Here is a 14,622-nt window from a genome sequence, read left to right on the forward strand (position 1 = left end):
TTGGATTCAGAATATCGATGGAATTTCAGGCAGTCCCCGCTCTAGGGAACCTTCAGACGATCTTAAAGCGTGTCGCTGTTTATCCATAAAAGCAGTGTTATAATTGGGGAGGGGGTTACGTTTCCGAAATACCAAAAAAATTAGAAATCAGCCATCTTGTTGCCCGAAATAAAATGTATTTGCACAAGAAATAAAACGATGATTAAGTACGCTACAAAAAAAGTAAACAACGTAGAATTACGTCCAAAACGCAATAGGAAAATACATGTTTTCCCCTTAATCCTTTCCTTTGGCATAATTCATTCCAAGGTATCCAGATAGATTAATTCAAGCGCATTTTGTGGGGACTGGAGTAAAGATGGTGAGGGAAATGAGGGAGGCATCAGGAGAGTTAATTAATCTGTCGAAAGATTCCGGGTGAGTTCGCTTTCGGATGAAGGGTACGCGCATCGTTATTAAAGTTAGTCTGAGAATAATTTCGTAAAGCGACGATTGATTTAATGTAGTTAGCCCTATTAAAATCTGTTTAATCGGAACCCGCAGTGCGAACCGTATAATCATTGTCGTATGCGTTTGCAGTTAAGAATGGTCTCGGCCACGGTAATTATCAAAATGGGTGTTCAACTTTGTTTCAGAATCCGCCATCTGTAAAGTCTGAATTGGACATGTCAGCTGCTAAAACACTGGGTCGAAACGCAAATACCGCAAACAGAAACACGCAGCTCCATTAGACGCTGCTACAGGAGGCTGATCTGGAAGTAACGACGTAGAAAACAGACGTTTCGGGTCCTGAACGGAGGACAAAGTTAAATATAGGTAGATGTAAGTTTGAGGAGGTTTTGGAAGGCAATTATAAATTAATATTGACATGATTGTAAATGTCTTATTTGTTCTAGTTCATGGTTGAAGTGGTTTCCTGAGTGGTGCAAGTTGATAACTGTGGACAAATGAATTCAAGAAGGTAATGGAAGAGAATTACAATCTTCCACCTGGACGTGGAAGTAATCATGAGGTATTGGACAAAATCGGTAACAGTATTAAGCTTTCTATAGACTTCAAAGAAACCAGGATTAATATTGGTCTTCTACATGCTTTAGTCCCCTCCAAAATCCAACCCTTGGCGTCCACGTCGCGGAGGGGGGTAACGTCCTAGGACGGCTAACAGGGCTCTGGTCCACCGAAGCCAAGGTGTGAGGTATCGTGCTGAGGGCTGCATGGCCCAAAGGATCCCTTCAGGGCACTGCCGCCTTGGTCTGCTCTCAGTATCAGCCAGCCTGGGAAAGTTTAAAAGACAACCGGAGGCAGAAGCCCACCAGTTGTCAGAAAACTACCAGAAAAGTTCTGTGATATGGAGTCTCCATTTTAAAGCTGGTCATTCTCAGCAGGGAGTCAGTATTTCTGGCATACCACCAGAGAGCTGGCATTTGCAGCAGACCCATGGAAGAATGTGATATACAGTTTATAGCCTTGTGGCCTTCTGGTCGACAGGCAACATTTGGCACAGACTGCGTGTCTGGAATGCCAGAGAGAGCCAAGATGGTACCAGGGGCATATGAAAACTGGGGTACATGACACTACCCAAGTTTAAGGAGGCTCTGACCAGGGTGCTTACAAGGCCCAGGTCGAAGGGCAATACCCCAAGTAAAGAGGTCAATCCTCTAGATCGACCCAGGGGTCTAGAGGGAGGCCATGATCATGGCCACCAATGAAAGCTCTTTAATAAAGAGCTTTTCATGATTTTGACATTTGTCAGTCATTTAGCGAAATCGGACGATTTTCATGAGATCTTGGCTGGGGGCTGCTGGTAGGTTAGAAGAAAAGGAGCCACAAAAGATCAGTTAATGGTCACTTGAAGCCCATGCCCATTTATTTACATGCTTCAGTCCACATGTGCCATTGTTTGCTTTCTTTAATTACTAATTTTTGTGCTTTTCTCCAACTGAAAATATACTCAGGCTGGTTGTGTATTTTTTACGCAATTCTGTTGTTTATGCATGCAGAATATGTGACGTTATGAATTGGCCTGTTTGTCGATTGATACATGCTCATATTGCATTTCTTTGTTATGTACTCCCACATTATTGAAATGTGACAGAATACTTTAAACATGCTCTTAATTATAGATAATTCCACTTGTATGTGTTGTGTGTACGCTGCATAGCATTTTACATCACATTTTCTTTATATTTTCTATACCTGTTAAAGTACACATAATTATTGAAGGTTATGTTTGTACACATCTCATTTATGCCACTGAGTTACTACGTACGGCCTATTTTAATTTAAATTTTTTAATTGTCCTATCTGTTGCAATGATGTATGTGTTCATATTGAATTTTTGTCGTGTTTTTTCACTGTTGAATTGTATAAAATTGATTAAACTTCCTGTTAATTGTTCATAAAATACCATTTTCTGTGTGTCCATTGCAGATATGTGATCTGTACCACATCTGCCTGTTGATGTATTTCCATCTGCTGGGAAGAGGCAACCAATCTGAATTGAGAGGGAAATGAGCATGCCAGGTGGAATGCAAAGTGACTTGTTTCTCTGACAAGTGTAATTTTTGTTCCAGAATGCGCTGCAGGAGCTTTGAAGTTTCAGGGAGCCATGAGATACTACAGAAGAGAGGTTACAGTACTTGTTACTACGAGGCTTCGAAGAAACCTGATCTAATTCTTGTGTTCATGTGTTTCAGTGCAAACATGCCGTCGGGCCATTATCATTTGCTTTCTGGGAATTCTGTGATCTGCTGTTGTGTACTTAAATTTGTTATACGTCTTATTTATTGTGCTGTTATTTGTACACTTATTATATCAATTCTAATATCTTGTTATGGTTTATTCGTTGTATTTTCATATTGCATTTCTTGTTTCTCTAATTCCCCATTAATTGTGATACAAAGTAAAATTAATTAAAATTGACATCAATTGTATTCTTACAGTGCAAATGCTTGGCTTATTTGTATTACATGTAAATGTTGAGTGTACTTCATTTTGATGTTTTTCTTCCTTTGTTGTGAATTTGATATGCATGTGCTGAGTCTGTTGTATTATTTCATGCCAATTATAACACTAGTTTCATCTTAAGGCTTGTATCTCGATGCACACGAGATATGTTTGTTTGGGAGTGTTTTAAAACCTTGATTTCAGGAGTTCCCTCACAGGCCGGCCACATTTATTGGCGTTTGCAAGGCAACGAGTCTGAAGTGGCAGGAAAATGAGCATGCCTGGTGGAATACGAAGTGGGTTGATTTCTGTGATGAGCGTAATTTTTGTTCCAGAATGTTTTGCAGGAGCTTTGAAGTTTCAGGGAGCCATTAGATACTAGAGAAGAGAGGTTACAGTACTTGTTACTAACTGGCGTCAGAGAAACCTGATCTAATTCTTGTGTTCATGTGTTTCAGTGCAAACATGCCATCGGGCCATTATCATTTGCGTTCTGGGCATTCTGTGTTCTGCTGTTGTGTACATAAATATGTATTCAGATTTGTTGTATATATTGCTTATTTAACTGTGTTATTTTTTACATGTATTGTTGTTTAAATTCCAATATTTTGATATGGTATATTCATTGCATGTTCATATTGCATTTCTTGCTTCTTTAATTCCCTGTTAATTAAATATGATAGAGAGTAAAATTGATATTAATTATATCCTTACTATGAAAATGTTCCCTTATTTACATTGAGTGTAATTCCTTTTGATGTTGTCTTGTTATTTGTACTCTTTTATGCATTTTATATTTTTTGTGCTCCAAGCTGTCATACTAAAGCTGCTGTATTGATGCACACAGGACATATTCTTTGCCTGGGGCTGTTTTCAAAGTATTTCAGGGATTCCGACATCAGGCCATGTTGATGGGTATTTGCGAACGTTGGTGGGGCCTGTCTGCTAGGAAGAGGCAACCAATCAGAAGTGAGTGTGCATAGTGGAACATGAAGTGGATTTGTTTCTGCAATGAGCCCCCCAAGAATTTGAAAGCCTTTGGAGTCAGTGGGAGATTTTGAAGCAGGATGTGTGAAGAAAGTAGAGATCGCCTGGTAGATCATTTTTGTAGGTGGTCCTAAATTAGTACTATTCACATTTTATTCCCCGTGGGCCTTTTTCAAAGCATGAGTTCAGATTCCCACCTTAGGTAGTGTTCCTGTGTGTAAAGGACATATTGTGATGAATTAAATTTTTTCTTCCAGAGGCAGTCATTCAAAATCCGCTACTCAAATGCCATAGCAACCACAAAAGGCATAGAAAGTGAGACAGTACGTGGGTAATGTATAGAATTCACTTAAGCCTGTGATTTAACCTTTGGAGACATTCTGGTAGTATATGAAATTCTTATCAAATGTAGGGTATCAATAAACTCAGTTTAGCTACAAAGAAAAGTTTGAATGGCACGTATCACAAAACTTACAAAAATGTTTGATATACTCACCAGAGACACCAACAGCGTTGAGATTGGTACAGGTGTAAGACAGGGATGCTGCTTATCACCAATTCTTTTTAACCTGTACGGGGAATGGCTTGCCAAGGAAGCTCTGGAGGGAACAGGAGACTTCAAAATTGGAGGAAGAGTGATAACGACTGTAAAGTATGCATATGACTTAGTAGTATTGGCGAAGGAAGAGGAGGAGTTACACAACATGATGGACAAGTTAGTGGAAACAGGTAGAGAGTATGGAATGGAAATCAACATTGAAAAATCAAAGGTAATGAGGATAGCACCAAGAGCAGAAGCATTGAACGTTGTAATTGGAAACCAACAGATGGAGAATGTGGAGCATTTCAAGTACTTGTGAAGCATAGTCACGACGGACGCTCTATGCACCAAGGAAGTAAAAGCAAGGTTAGCCATGGCCAAGGCAGCTTTCGTCAAGAAGAGGATACTTCTCACTAGCAAGTTGGGCTTGGAGATGAAGAAGAAACTAGTGAAGTGTTACGTATGGAGCAGAGACTTGGACACTCAGGAAGAAGGAACAGAAATACCTGGAGAGTTTTGAAATGTGGTGTTGGAGAAGATTAGAGAAGATCAGGTGGACGGATCGAGTGACCAACGAAGAAGTATTGAGGAGAGTCAACGAGCAAAGAAGCATTCTGCAGGCGATTACACGAAGGAAAGCTAACTGGCTGGGACATATTATGAGAAGGAATGGATTAATGAGTGATATCACCGAAGGCCAGGTTGAAGGAAAGAGAGGACTAGGAAGAAGATTGATACAGGTAACCGACGACCTTAAACAAGGAAAGAAGATGACGTTCCAGGAATTAAAGCGAGAAGCCGAGAATAGGGACAACTGGAGAGCTCTTTTTGGGCAGAGCAATGGACCTGTCGTAAGACAGAACACTTAATAATAATAATAATATACTCACCATTCAATGGTCTGATGTAAAGGATGATTTATTTCTAGTGCCACAAGTATTTTTCTCTTGTCTCCTGAATGAAGGACTCGTTCAAGTAGTTAGGAGTAAGTGTAATAAGTTAAAATTGCTTTCTTGATGATCAGCCAAAGTTTCAAGTGAAGACAAAATCCCAAAGCCTGTAATAAGAGGAGAGGAATTAGTTCTGAAAAATTATGTTCATGGAGACAAACCAATTGATATGTTACAGCCATATCCAATGTATGTCTGAAGGAAGTGCTGGGTTGTTTGCTACCAGGAAGACCATCAAAAGGTGGAGGGATAGAAGAGGTCCAGGATAGTGGCAGGGAGACGACTGGAAGGTCAGTGGATGGGTGGAGAATTTTAATATCAATGAGCACATGTTTCTTTTCAATGTTTCATGAAATTTAACAATATTTCATAAGTAATTAAAATAGTTTTTAATAGCAATGCTTTCAATTTCTCAGATTGTTTTCTCTGTTTTAAATTTCAGGGACAGAGTCGGCAGAACACGGCTACCCGTCTCGACAGCGTCTCATGAGTAGGTTCATGCATCATTGCATCATGAATAATTACTGGTATTATCCAAGGTTCATACAAAATGTATATTAATAGTATTGAAACCTTTACTTCACAGTCCAATATACACAACATTGGCATCACTACGAAATACAATCATATTAGTGACATGTGACACAACAACGGATGAAGATACAATATGAAGGACGTGAACATGATAAGAGAAATGAAAACTAAAAATCTTAAAAATCAGTAAAAATCAGTAATTCAGTTAAAAAGTTTATAACATAACACCTGATGATGGCTATATATAGCCGAAACATGTCGTAAAATGTTCCACATGTAAATCGAGTACTCGATAAGGAACGAAAAATGATATTTTAATCTTTTAATTATCTTATATTGTGATTGACGGCCAATTTTAATATATTTTTAATACTATTTGAATAAATCACAATATGACGCAGATACAATATCATACAAAATGTAGTGTATCAATGAAGGTTGTGTAGTTATTGAAGGTGTTTTTAGGTGACATCCATCCTAAAATAAATGCAGGAACAACTTTGTTACACCTGACATTCATGTGTATTTCTAGTATCATAAGGAGAAACATAGGACATAGATGTGTGTTCTTGTTGCATCTCCTGCATTAATGACTGAGTTCAAGTGTTTAGTACTAAAATTGCCTTCTCTTAAGATCAGTACTACCACCAATGCGAGATGAAATTCAAAAGCGTGTGATCAGAGAAAGGGTATCAGTTTAGCTACTCTGTTTGTTCAGGTATAAAGTCAAAATAACTGATGTGTTACAGACTTGTCCAAACTATGTGTGAACGAAGTGTTGGGTTGGTTTCCACCGCGAGAAAGTAACGGAGGAAGACCAAGAAGGAATTTTAATATTACTAATCCTATTGCTGTATTTGCATATGTTTCATGAAACTGATACGAACACCATAAATAATTGAAATAATTTTCACTAATAATGTTCATAATATCTTCTCAAGTACTTGGATTAATTATTATATTTGTTTTCCTTTAGTCATGCCTGTACTTTCTAATATTGGAATTTTCACCGGCAAGCTATCTTTTACCAATATTTTATATAATACAATGCACAAAGAAGAATTTCCTGCATAAATGTTCCTAATTCCAGGGACAGTGTCCACACAGAAGGGCCACCCGCCTTGAAACATCGTCTCGAGATGTGGTTCGTGCAATCGTGGAGTTCCTATGGGTGTGAGGCATGGTGGCAGCAGTTGCATATTGGGCACTTCAAGTTGTCTATGGTTCAGACATCGCAGATGTCACGGATGTAACGGGGCAGAAAAAGATGAGTGCTGACCAAGCTGTCCAATGGCAGGTAGTCAACGTTCAGGGCATAATGCAAGTGGACAACGGGTGACTGAAGACCAGTGAATGACTGAAGAATATAATCTGTGATGTGAAAGAGAAGTGAAGGCCGAGTGTCACAGCTTGGGTGCAAGAATTGAGCCCTGATTTTGTCTCATGTGGAGGTTTTATGTGTTGTGTTGTACCATTCATGAAGTCTGCAAACATTTTGGAGGAACATAATTGCCTGTTCGTCTGACGTTGAAGATGAGACATTCTTTACTCCTGCGCAACTTGGAGTTGAGGGGTCAGCTGCAGGCCCTAACCAACTTGCCCTGAGAAGAAGCTTTTCGTAAGAAGCAAAAGGCCAAATGGGTCACGCTTCTGGAGGGAATGAAACTGGTGGTCCAGCTTGTGACTGAGCTACATATTGTGGTATGTGACATTGTAGTGTTTATGTATCTGCTACGTGTATCCTGAGATTTCATTCTATCCCCTCAATTATTGGTATCTTGTTGGCCCACATTCCTTACAGGCACAGAAAGGAAACAAAGGAGGCTTACATGTTCACCGCGAAGTCTGCGTTTGTCCCTCTTGCAGGAGTCAAATGAATTCACCAATTTTCATGGACAATTAGCCATTAGGCGTGGCGCGTATCTTGTACTTCTCAACCTTTTACAACTTGTAGTTTTAACAGATTATTGAAACCATTGCAATTTTCATCTGGTAAAAAGCTAACTGGCTGGGACATATTATGAGAAGGAATGGATTAGTGAGTGATATCACCGAAGGCCAGGTTGAAGGAAAAAGAGGACTAGGAAGACGATTGATACAGCTAACCGACGACCTTAAACAAGGAAAGAAGATGACGTTCCAGGAATTAAAGCGAGAAGCCGAGAATAGGGACAACTGGAGAGCTCTGTTTGGGCAGAGCAATGGACCTGTTGTAAAACAGAACTCTTAATAATAATAATAATAATAAATTTCTTGTGGAATTTAATACATCGAAGTGACTGATGATTAAAAAGTTTTTAATTTTAGGTGTTTGACAGTGCAAGTAATGAAATATTGAAGGTACACACGCAAAGTTTAATATGGAGATAAATCTTAAACATATCGTCTACATCATTACATTAATTTTAGGATACTTACTTTTTTGACATTAGTATTTCTTAGTTGTTTAATGGAAACTGATTTATGTTGCACATTCATAAAACATAGTCTTGAATTATTTTGGTGTTGCCCAATTATATTATTACTGTCCTTACTATATGGACGTGATGTTAGCATTCATCATTCTGCAGTAGGTGTTGTAAAGCGATATTTATATTTTAATTTGATGCTTGCGTGGTTAGAGAATATTAGTATTTGAACTACACAGTGGCCTGGAAGAGGGCTGTTCGTTAATTTAATGGTTTTAATAGGTCTCTGGTTGAAATGCCATTACAGTACATTGAATGACGTAATCACTGCCTCGTTTGTAATCGTTTCCACTTTGATAGGGACCAGCCATTATGTCATAAAATTCCATATGTATATTTGAAGCAACTGAAAATGTTGAATGAGAAGAAGTAATTACTTAAGGACCCACAGAGCAGCAAAGTTCTAATCAAAAAGTGACACAACCGTGTTGAGTAGGTCATCAGTTTCATGATTGCATATCAAGAAATATAATTCATGGATTGTTTTATGTGGCTAAGAGTAACTGATGAAGTCTTTCTTGCTGTGACCATTTCTGCGTGAATTTAGTTTATTGGTGTAGTAGTAGTGCATGCAGTTGAAGTAGCAGTGAGTAGCATGATTTGTGCTAATTTGAATTGCATGATGCAGAATTGTTGGTTGTGTGTAGGTAGATCATGTGTGAACATAAATTACGAATGTGCCATTTGCTATTGATAAACTGAAACAATATTTATATTTCTGCAGTTTTGTGTACTCTGAAATTTGTGCTAGAATGTATTTATTGAAATTCTGAAGAAATTGTTTTGTGGGGGGCTTGAATTACTCTCATATAAGAGCATCGAAGTGCATGTTGAGAAAGGATGTATTGCGCTTCTGGATTGTGTTGGGCACTTTGTGCGGATGAGTTTGTTTTGGAAAGATGTCGCGGTGATCCTGCAGATGGGTAATGCGATTTGTATACCTTAATCCGTGCCTATGCTACGTTGAGCGCGATACACGTTACCTTTGCGATAAGAAGCGTTTGTATTTGATTTTGAAAACTGCCGTTGTTTCTCGCCGGATTGTTTCAGCTGCCAGTTGTGCGTTCTGGTGAAGAGTTATCTTATATCCCAAGAAGACATTTTGATGTTGCTGTTTCAACTTGCTCCATGAAGAGTATGGAGTTGAGCTGCTCCATTATATTAAGCAATCGCTCATGTTCACTTTGTTCTTCATAAATGAAGATGGGTGATACGGGAATCAATTTGCTGTAACGGTCAAAATGACTTATGTACAAATATGTTCTCTGTAAGCTGAGGTGGGTGATATGTGACTGAATTTGGCGTAATACGAAAATGATGTATAAGTGTATTGTCTGTAATAATTTCCTGTATCTGGAATAACTTACTGATACTGGTGTTTCATGTTACAATGTGTATAAAGCGATGTAATGTGTTTTGCTTGTGTAAAGAGTTAGGAACTTGGCCCTGTATAATGTATTTTAAAAAGATGGTGTTTCTGTATTTATTTTGAAATGTGTGTGTCACTTATGCGCTGATTTGTACTGCTACTTGTGAAAATGTGTATAGCCAACCGTGAGATTAAATATTGCTGATGTTTTGATGTGTAATTCAGCACAAAATGAGACTATCTGTATGTTAATCACAAGAATTTTGTAGTACCTTGTTTGCCAAAATGTAACCGTCTCATCCTGGAGGTGGCATAAATTGCCTTCTTTTTAATCATGACATAAGGCATTGAAGTGGGGGAACCTGTATGGCAGTAAGTATGTAAATGTTTCTGTGATTCTAATTGTAGTCTGCAATGTACATATGCTGCTGGGATTTGAGAAAAACTTTGAAATTTCTTGTAGTGCCCATTGTTATGGCACTGGCATTTTGAATCTCAGGTTTAGTGTGGTGAGAGTTATGCAACCTATCCTAAAGTTCTGTCCTTATATTAGTGATGAATGACAACAATTGCTCACTTGAAGTGCACTGCATTTGATGATGTGAGGTTAAGAAAGAGAAAGTGATATGTAATGAATACAAAATAAATGGGAAATGATGGTGGATACACAGATTGGAATATTATGCAGAATGAATGGCATTAAGGAAGTTTGTTAACAAAGATGTAGTAGGCTGTAAATATGTAAACATGTTTCAGTGATTTTAATGAGAGTCTGTAATGCATAATTGTTGTATGTTTAGTATTGTGCCAAGTGTAAACTTTGAAATGCCTTGTAATGTTCATTGTTACAGCATTGTTGTTTTGATGTTGAAGTGTAATGTGGTAAGAGTCGTGCAACGTATCCTAAAAATCTGTCCTTTTGTAGGTGGCAAATAAAAAATATTGCTCCCTTGAAGTGAAGTACATTTGGGAAGGTAGGTACTGAATAACAATTAAATGTGATGTGATGTCTGATAAGTAGAGTAGAATATAATAGAGAATGAATGGCATTAATAAAGTATGCTACGAATAGAGAGAGAGAAGTTAGGGCGCTTTCCCAATTGTTCTGGGTATCAGTTTTGAAACAATTTTTCAGCAGTAAACTAATTAATGTCAAATAGTAATTAAAGAGTTGAAATTAGGGATTAGTCAAAGTTAAGAGGAGTAAGTTTCCCCAGCCTTCACCGTTGTAAATTACTTGACGTGCTGGAAAAGATATCCGGGGGGGGGGGTGTTTTTTAGTGAAGAATATTTTTTTTATACGTATGACATTACGATGAACACTGAGGAATATGAGTTCAGAATGTGTATTCAGAAACTGTATAAGATGTGTTGGTTCAGATGAGAATTGAAAAGTGCTGAACTTTTGCTGATGTATATATTAAAAAGTACAAAAAATAAATTCCCCACATTTTATGGAACCTGAATGTTCATTACTGTGTTGACAAGAGCTTGCCTGTTACCTGAATCCAGACCACAACACTTCAACATATTTCTCTGACATCCATTTTAATATTATCTTCCCACTTACGTTTAGGTCTTCCCAGCAGTCTCTTTTGTTCTGATTTGCCCACCTAAATCCGGTATCCCATATGCGACCTGACCATCTAAATCCTTCTTTACTCGATCAGTCTAATTATATTTGCCAAAAAGTACAACTAAGAATGTCCTCATTATGCAACTTTGACCAGTGTCATAGTAATTCATCCCTCTTAGGTGTAAATATTATCCTCCTCAGCACCCTGTTCTGAAAAACACTCGATCTGCGTCTTCCCGTTGGTGTCAGAGATCAATTGTTACACCTGTACATAACCACAGGTAAAGTATTATATTGTGGATCTTAAAATTTATGTTTTTAGACAGGCGATGAAAAGGCACAAAGTTGTGAATTGAATGGCAGCAGAAATTACCCAAATTGAAGGTGAATTTTTAGTGTCACTCCAAAATACTGAAATTCGCCACACACGTATGTTCTGATTTTGCCCTGCTTTCATGCTCTATGGTTCAAGATCAGGAATGACGTGCTTGCAGTGTGTGTGTGTGTAGAGGAGCATGGAAGATGTCAGGAAGCACTGACGTCGAACAGGATGTTTGTGGATTGAAGAAGGAAAGAAACAGTGAGAGGTGAAGATTTAATTAGAGAAGAAAGAGATAATGAAATGATGGAGTAGGTAGGAAGAGTGAAAAGAGAAAACAAAAGGATGAGAGCAAAAGAAAATAGATTATAACGAAAATAGTATAAGATGGAAAATGATAGAAAATGACAGAAAATGATATAAAATGTTGAAAAATTATGCCAAAGAGTTTTTTATTTCTTTTATTTTTTTGAGAGTTTTTCCCCCCCACACACCCCATGCATTTAATTTTTGTTGATATTGCTGTGCTGGTACTGCTGCTGCTGCTGCTGTTTAAATCTGAAAACATTGGATACATGGGGATTTGAACACAGAACACACATCATTATACACTACAACCTTAACCACTAGGCTACGAAGCTGTTGGCAGTTCACCGTTTAAAACTCCCTCATATCTTACATTGTGTAAGAGTTGCCTTGGAGTACATTATGAGGCAGATTGAAGCGGCAACTGGGCAGAGTCTCTGGTAGTCTAGTGGTTAAGACATGAGACTGTTAAGTTTAGGGTTCCAAGTGTTGGTGGTTCAAATCCACCAGCCTGCAATAGATTTATTTTTTTATTAAAACTCCCTCATATCTTACATTGTGTGAGAGTTGCCTTGGAGTACATTATGAGGCAGATTGAAGCGGCAACTGGGCAGAGTTTCTGGTAGTCTAGTGGTTAAGACATGAGACTGTTAAGTTTAGGGTTCCAAGTGTCGGTGGTTCAAATCCACCAGCCTGCAATAGACTTTTTATTAATGTAAGTTTTAAAACATGAGTAAGACACTCGACCAACCCCCCCCGAAGGGGGGGGTTGGTCGAGTGTCTTACTCATGTTTTAAAAACTTGACCAACCCCCCCCGAAGGGGGGGTTGGTCAAGTTTTTATAATGCAACCAACCCCCCCCTTCGGGGGGGGTTGGTTGCATTATAAAAACTTGAGTAAGATACTAAACCAATGTTTTAAAAACTTGACCAACCCCCCCCGAAGGGGGGGGTTGGTCAAGTTTTTATAATGCAACCAACCCCCCCCCCGAAGGGGGGGGGGGTTGGTTGCATTATAAAAACTTGAGTAAGATACTAAACCAACCCCCCCCGAAGGGGGGGGGTTGGTTTAGTATCTTACTCAAGTTTTTTAAAATGTTGAGTGACCTTGACCTTGACCTTGACCTACTTTCTCAATTTTTTTAAAATGTTAAGTGACCTTGACCTTGACCTACTTACTCAAGGTCAAGGTCACTCAACATTTTAAAAGTCTTGCTCAAGTGAGTAAGTAGGTCAAGGTCAAGGTCACTCAACATTTTAAAAAAATGAGAAAGTAGGTCAAGGTCAAGGTCAAGGTCACTCAACATTTTAAAAAACTTGAGTAAGATACTAAACCAAGTTTTTAAAACATTGGTTTAGTATCTTACTCAAGTTTTTATAATGCAACCAACCCCCCCCTTCGGGGGGGGTTGGTTGCATTATAAAAACTTGACCAACCCCCCCCTTCGGGGGGGGTTGGTCAAGTTTTTAAAACATGAGTAAGACACTCGACCAACCCCCCCCTTCGGGGGGGGTTGGTCGAGTGTCTTACTCATGTTTTAAAACTTATATTAATAAAAAGTCTATTGCAGGCTGGTGGATTTGAACCACCGACACTTGGAACCCTAAACTTAACAGTCTCATGTCTTAACCACTAGACTACCAGAGACTCTGCCCAGTTGCCGCTTCAATCTGCCTCATAATGTACTCCAAGGCAACTCTCACACAATGTAAGATATGAGGGAGTTTTAATAAAAAAATAAATCTATTGCAGGCTGGTGGATTTGAACCACCAACACTTGGAACCCTAAACTTAACAGTCTCATGTCTTAACCACTAGACTACCAGAGACTCTGCCCAGTTGCCGCTTCAATCTGCCTCATAATGTACTCCAAGGCAACTCTTACACAATGTAAGATATGAGGGAGTTTTAAACGGTGAACTGCCAACAGCTTCGTAGCCTAGTGGTTAAGGTTGTAGTGTATAATGATGTGTGTTCTGTGTTCAAATCCCCATGTATCCAATGTTTTCAGATTTAAACAGCAGCAGCAGCAGCAGTACCAGCACAGCAATATCAACAAAAATTAAATGCATGGGGTGTGTGGGGGGGAAAAACTCTCAAAAAAATAAAAGAAATAAAAAACTCTTTGGCATAATTTTTCAACATTTTATATCATTTTCTGTCATTTTCTATCATTTTCCATCTTATACTATTTTCGTTATAATCTATTTTCTTTTGCTCTCATCCTTTTGTTTTCTCTTTTCACTCTTCCTACCTACTCCATCATTTCATTATCTCTTTCTTCTCTAATTAAATCTTCACCTCTCACTGTTTCTTTCCTTCTTCAATCCACAAACATCCTGTTCGACGTCAGTGCTTCCTGACATCTTCCATGCTCCTCTACACACACACACACTGCAAGCACGTCATTCCTGATCTTGAACCATAGAGCATGAAAGCAGGGCAAAATCAGAACATACGTGTGTGGCGAATTTCAGTATTTTGGAGTGACACTAAAAATTCACCTTCAATTTGGGTAATTTCTGCTGCCATTCAATTCACAACTTTGTGCCTTTTCATCGCCTGTCTAAAAACATAAATTTTAAGATCCACAATATAATACTTTACCTGTGGTTATGTACAGGTG

At 38.5% G+C, this 14,622-nt stretch overlaps 1 protein-coding gene across 1 annotated transcript; it reads left to right on the forward strand.

Moving 5' to 3' along the window:
• Positions 1-1,007: 1,007 nt before the first annotated feature.
• LOC147872488 (uncharacterized) lies at positions 1,008-11,255 on the forward strand. The gene is made up of 7 exons (XM_087356770.1): positions 1,008-1,012; positions 1,386-1,564; positions 2,574-2,635; positions 4,246-4,264; positions 5,603-5,714; positions 5,867-5,914; positions 7,049-11,255. The coding sequence occupies exons 1-7, from the start codon at positions 1,008-1,010 to the stop codon at positions 7,209-7,211; spliced, it is 588 nt and encodes a 195-aa protein (XP_087212896.1). The 3' UTR covers positions 7,212-11,255.
• The last annotated feature ends 3,367 nt before the right edge of the window (positions 11,256-14,622 follow it).

This window comes from Zootermopsis nevadensis, unplaced genomic scaffold (genome assembly GCF_977971745.1).
Source record: "Zootermopsis nevadensis isolate Lab colony 2312 unplaced genomic scaffold, Znev_1.0 Znev_ptg000027l, whole genome shotgun sequence".
Classification (NCBI taxonomy): domain Eukaryota; kingdom Metazoa; phylum Arthropoda; class Insecta; order Blattodea; family Termopsidae; genus Zootermopsis; species Zootermopsis nevadensis.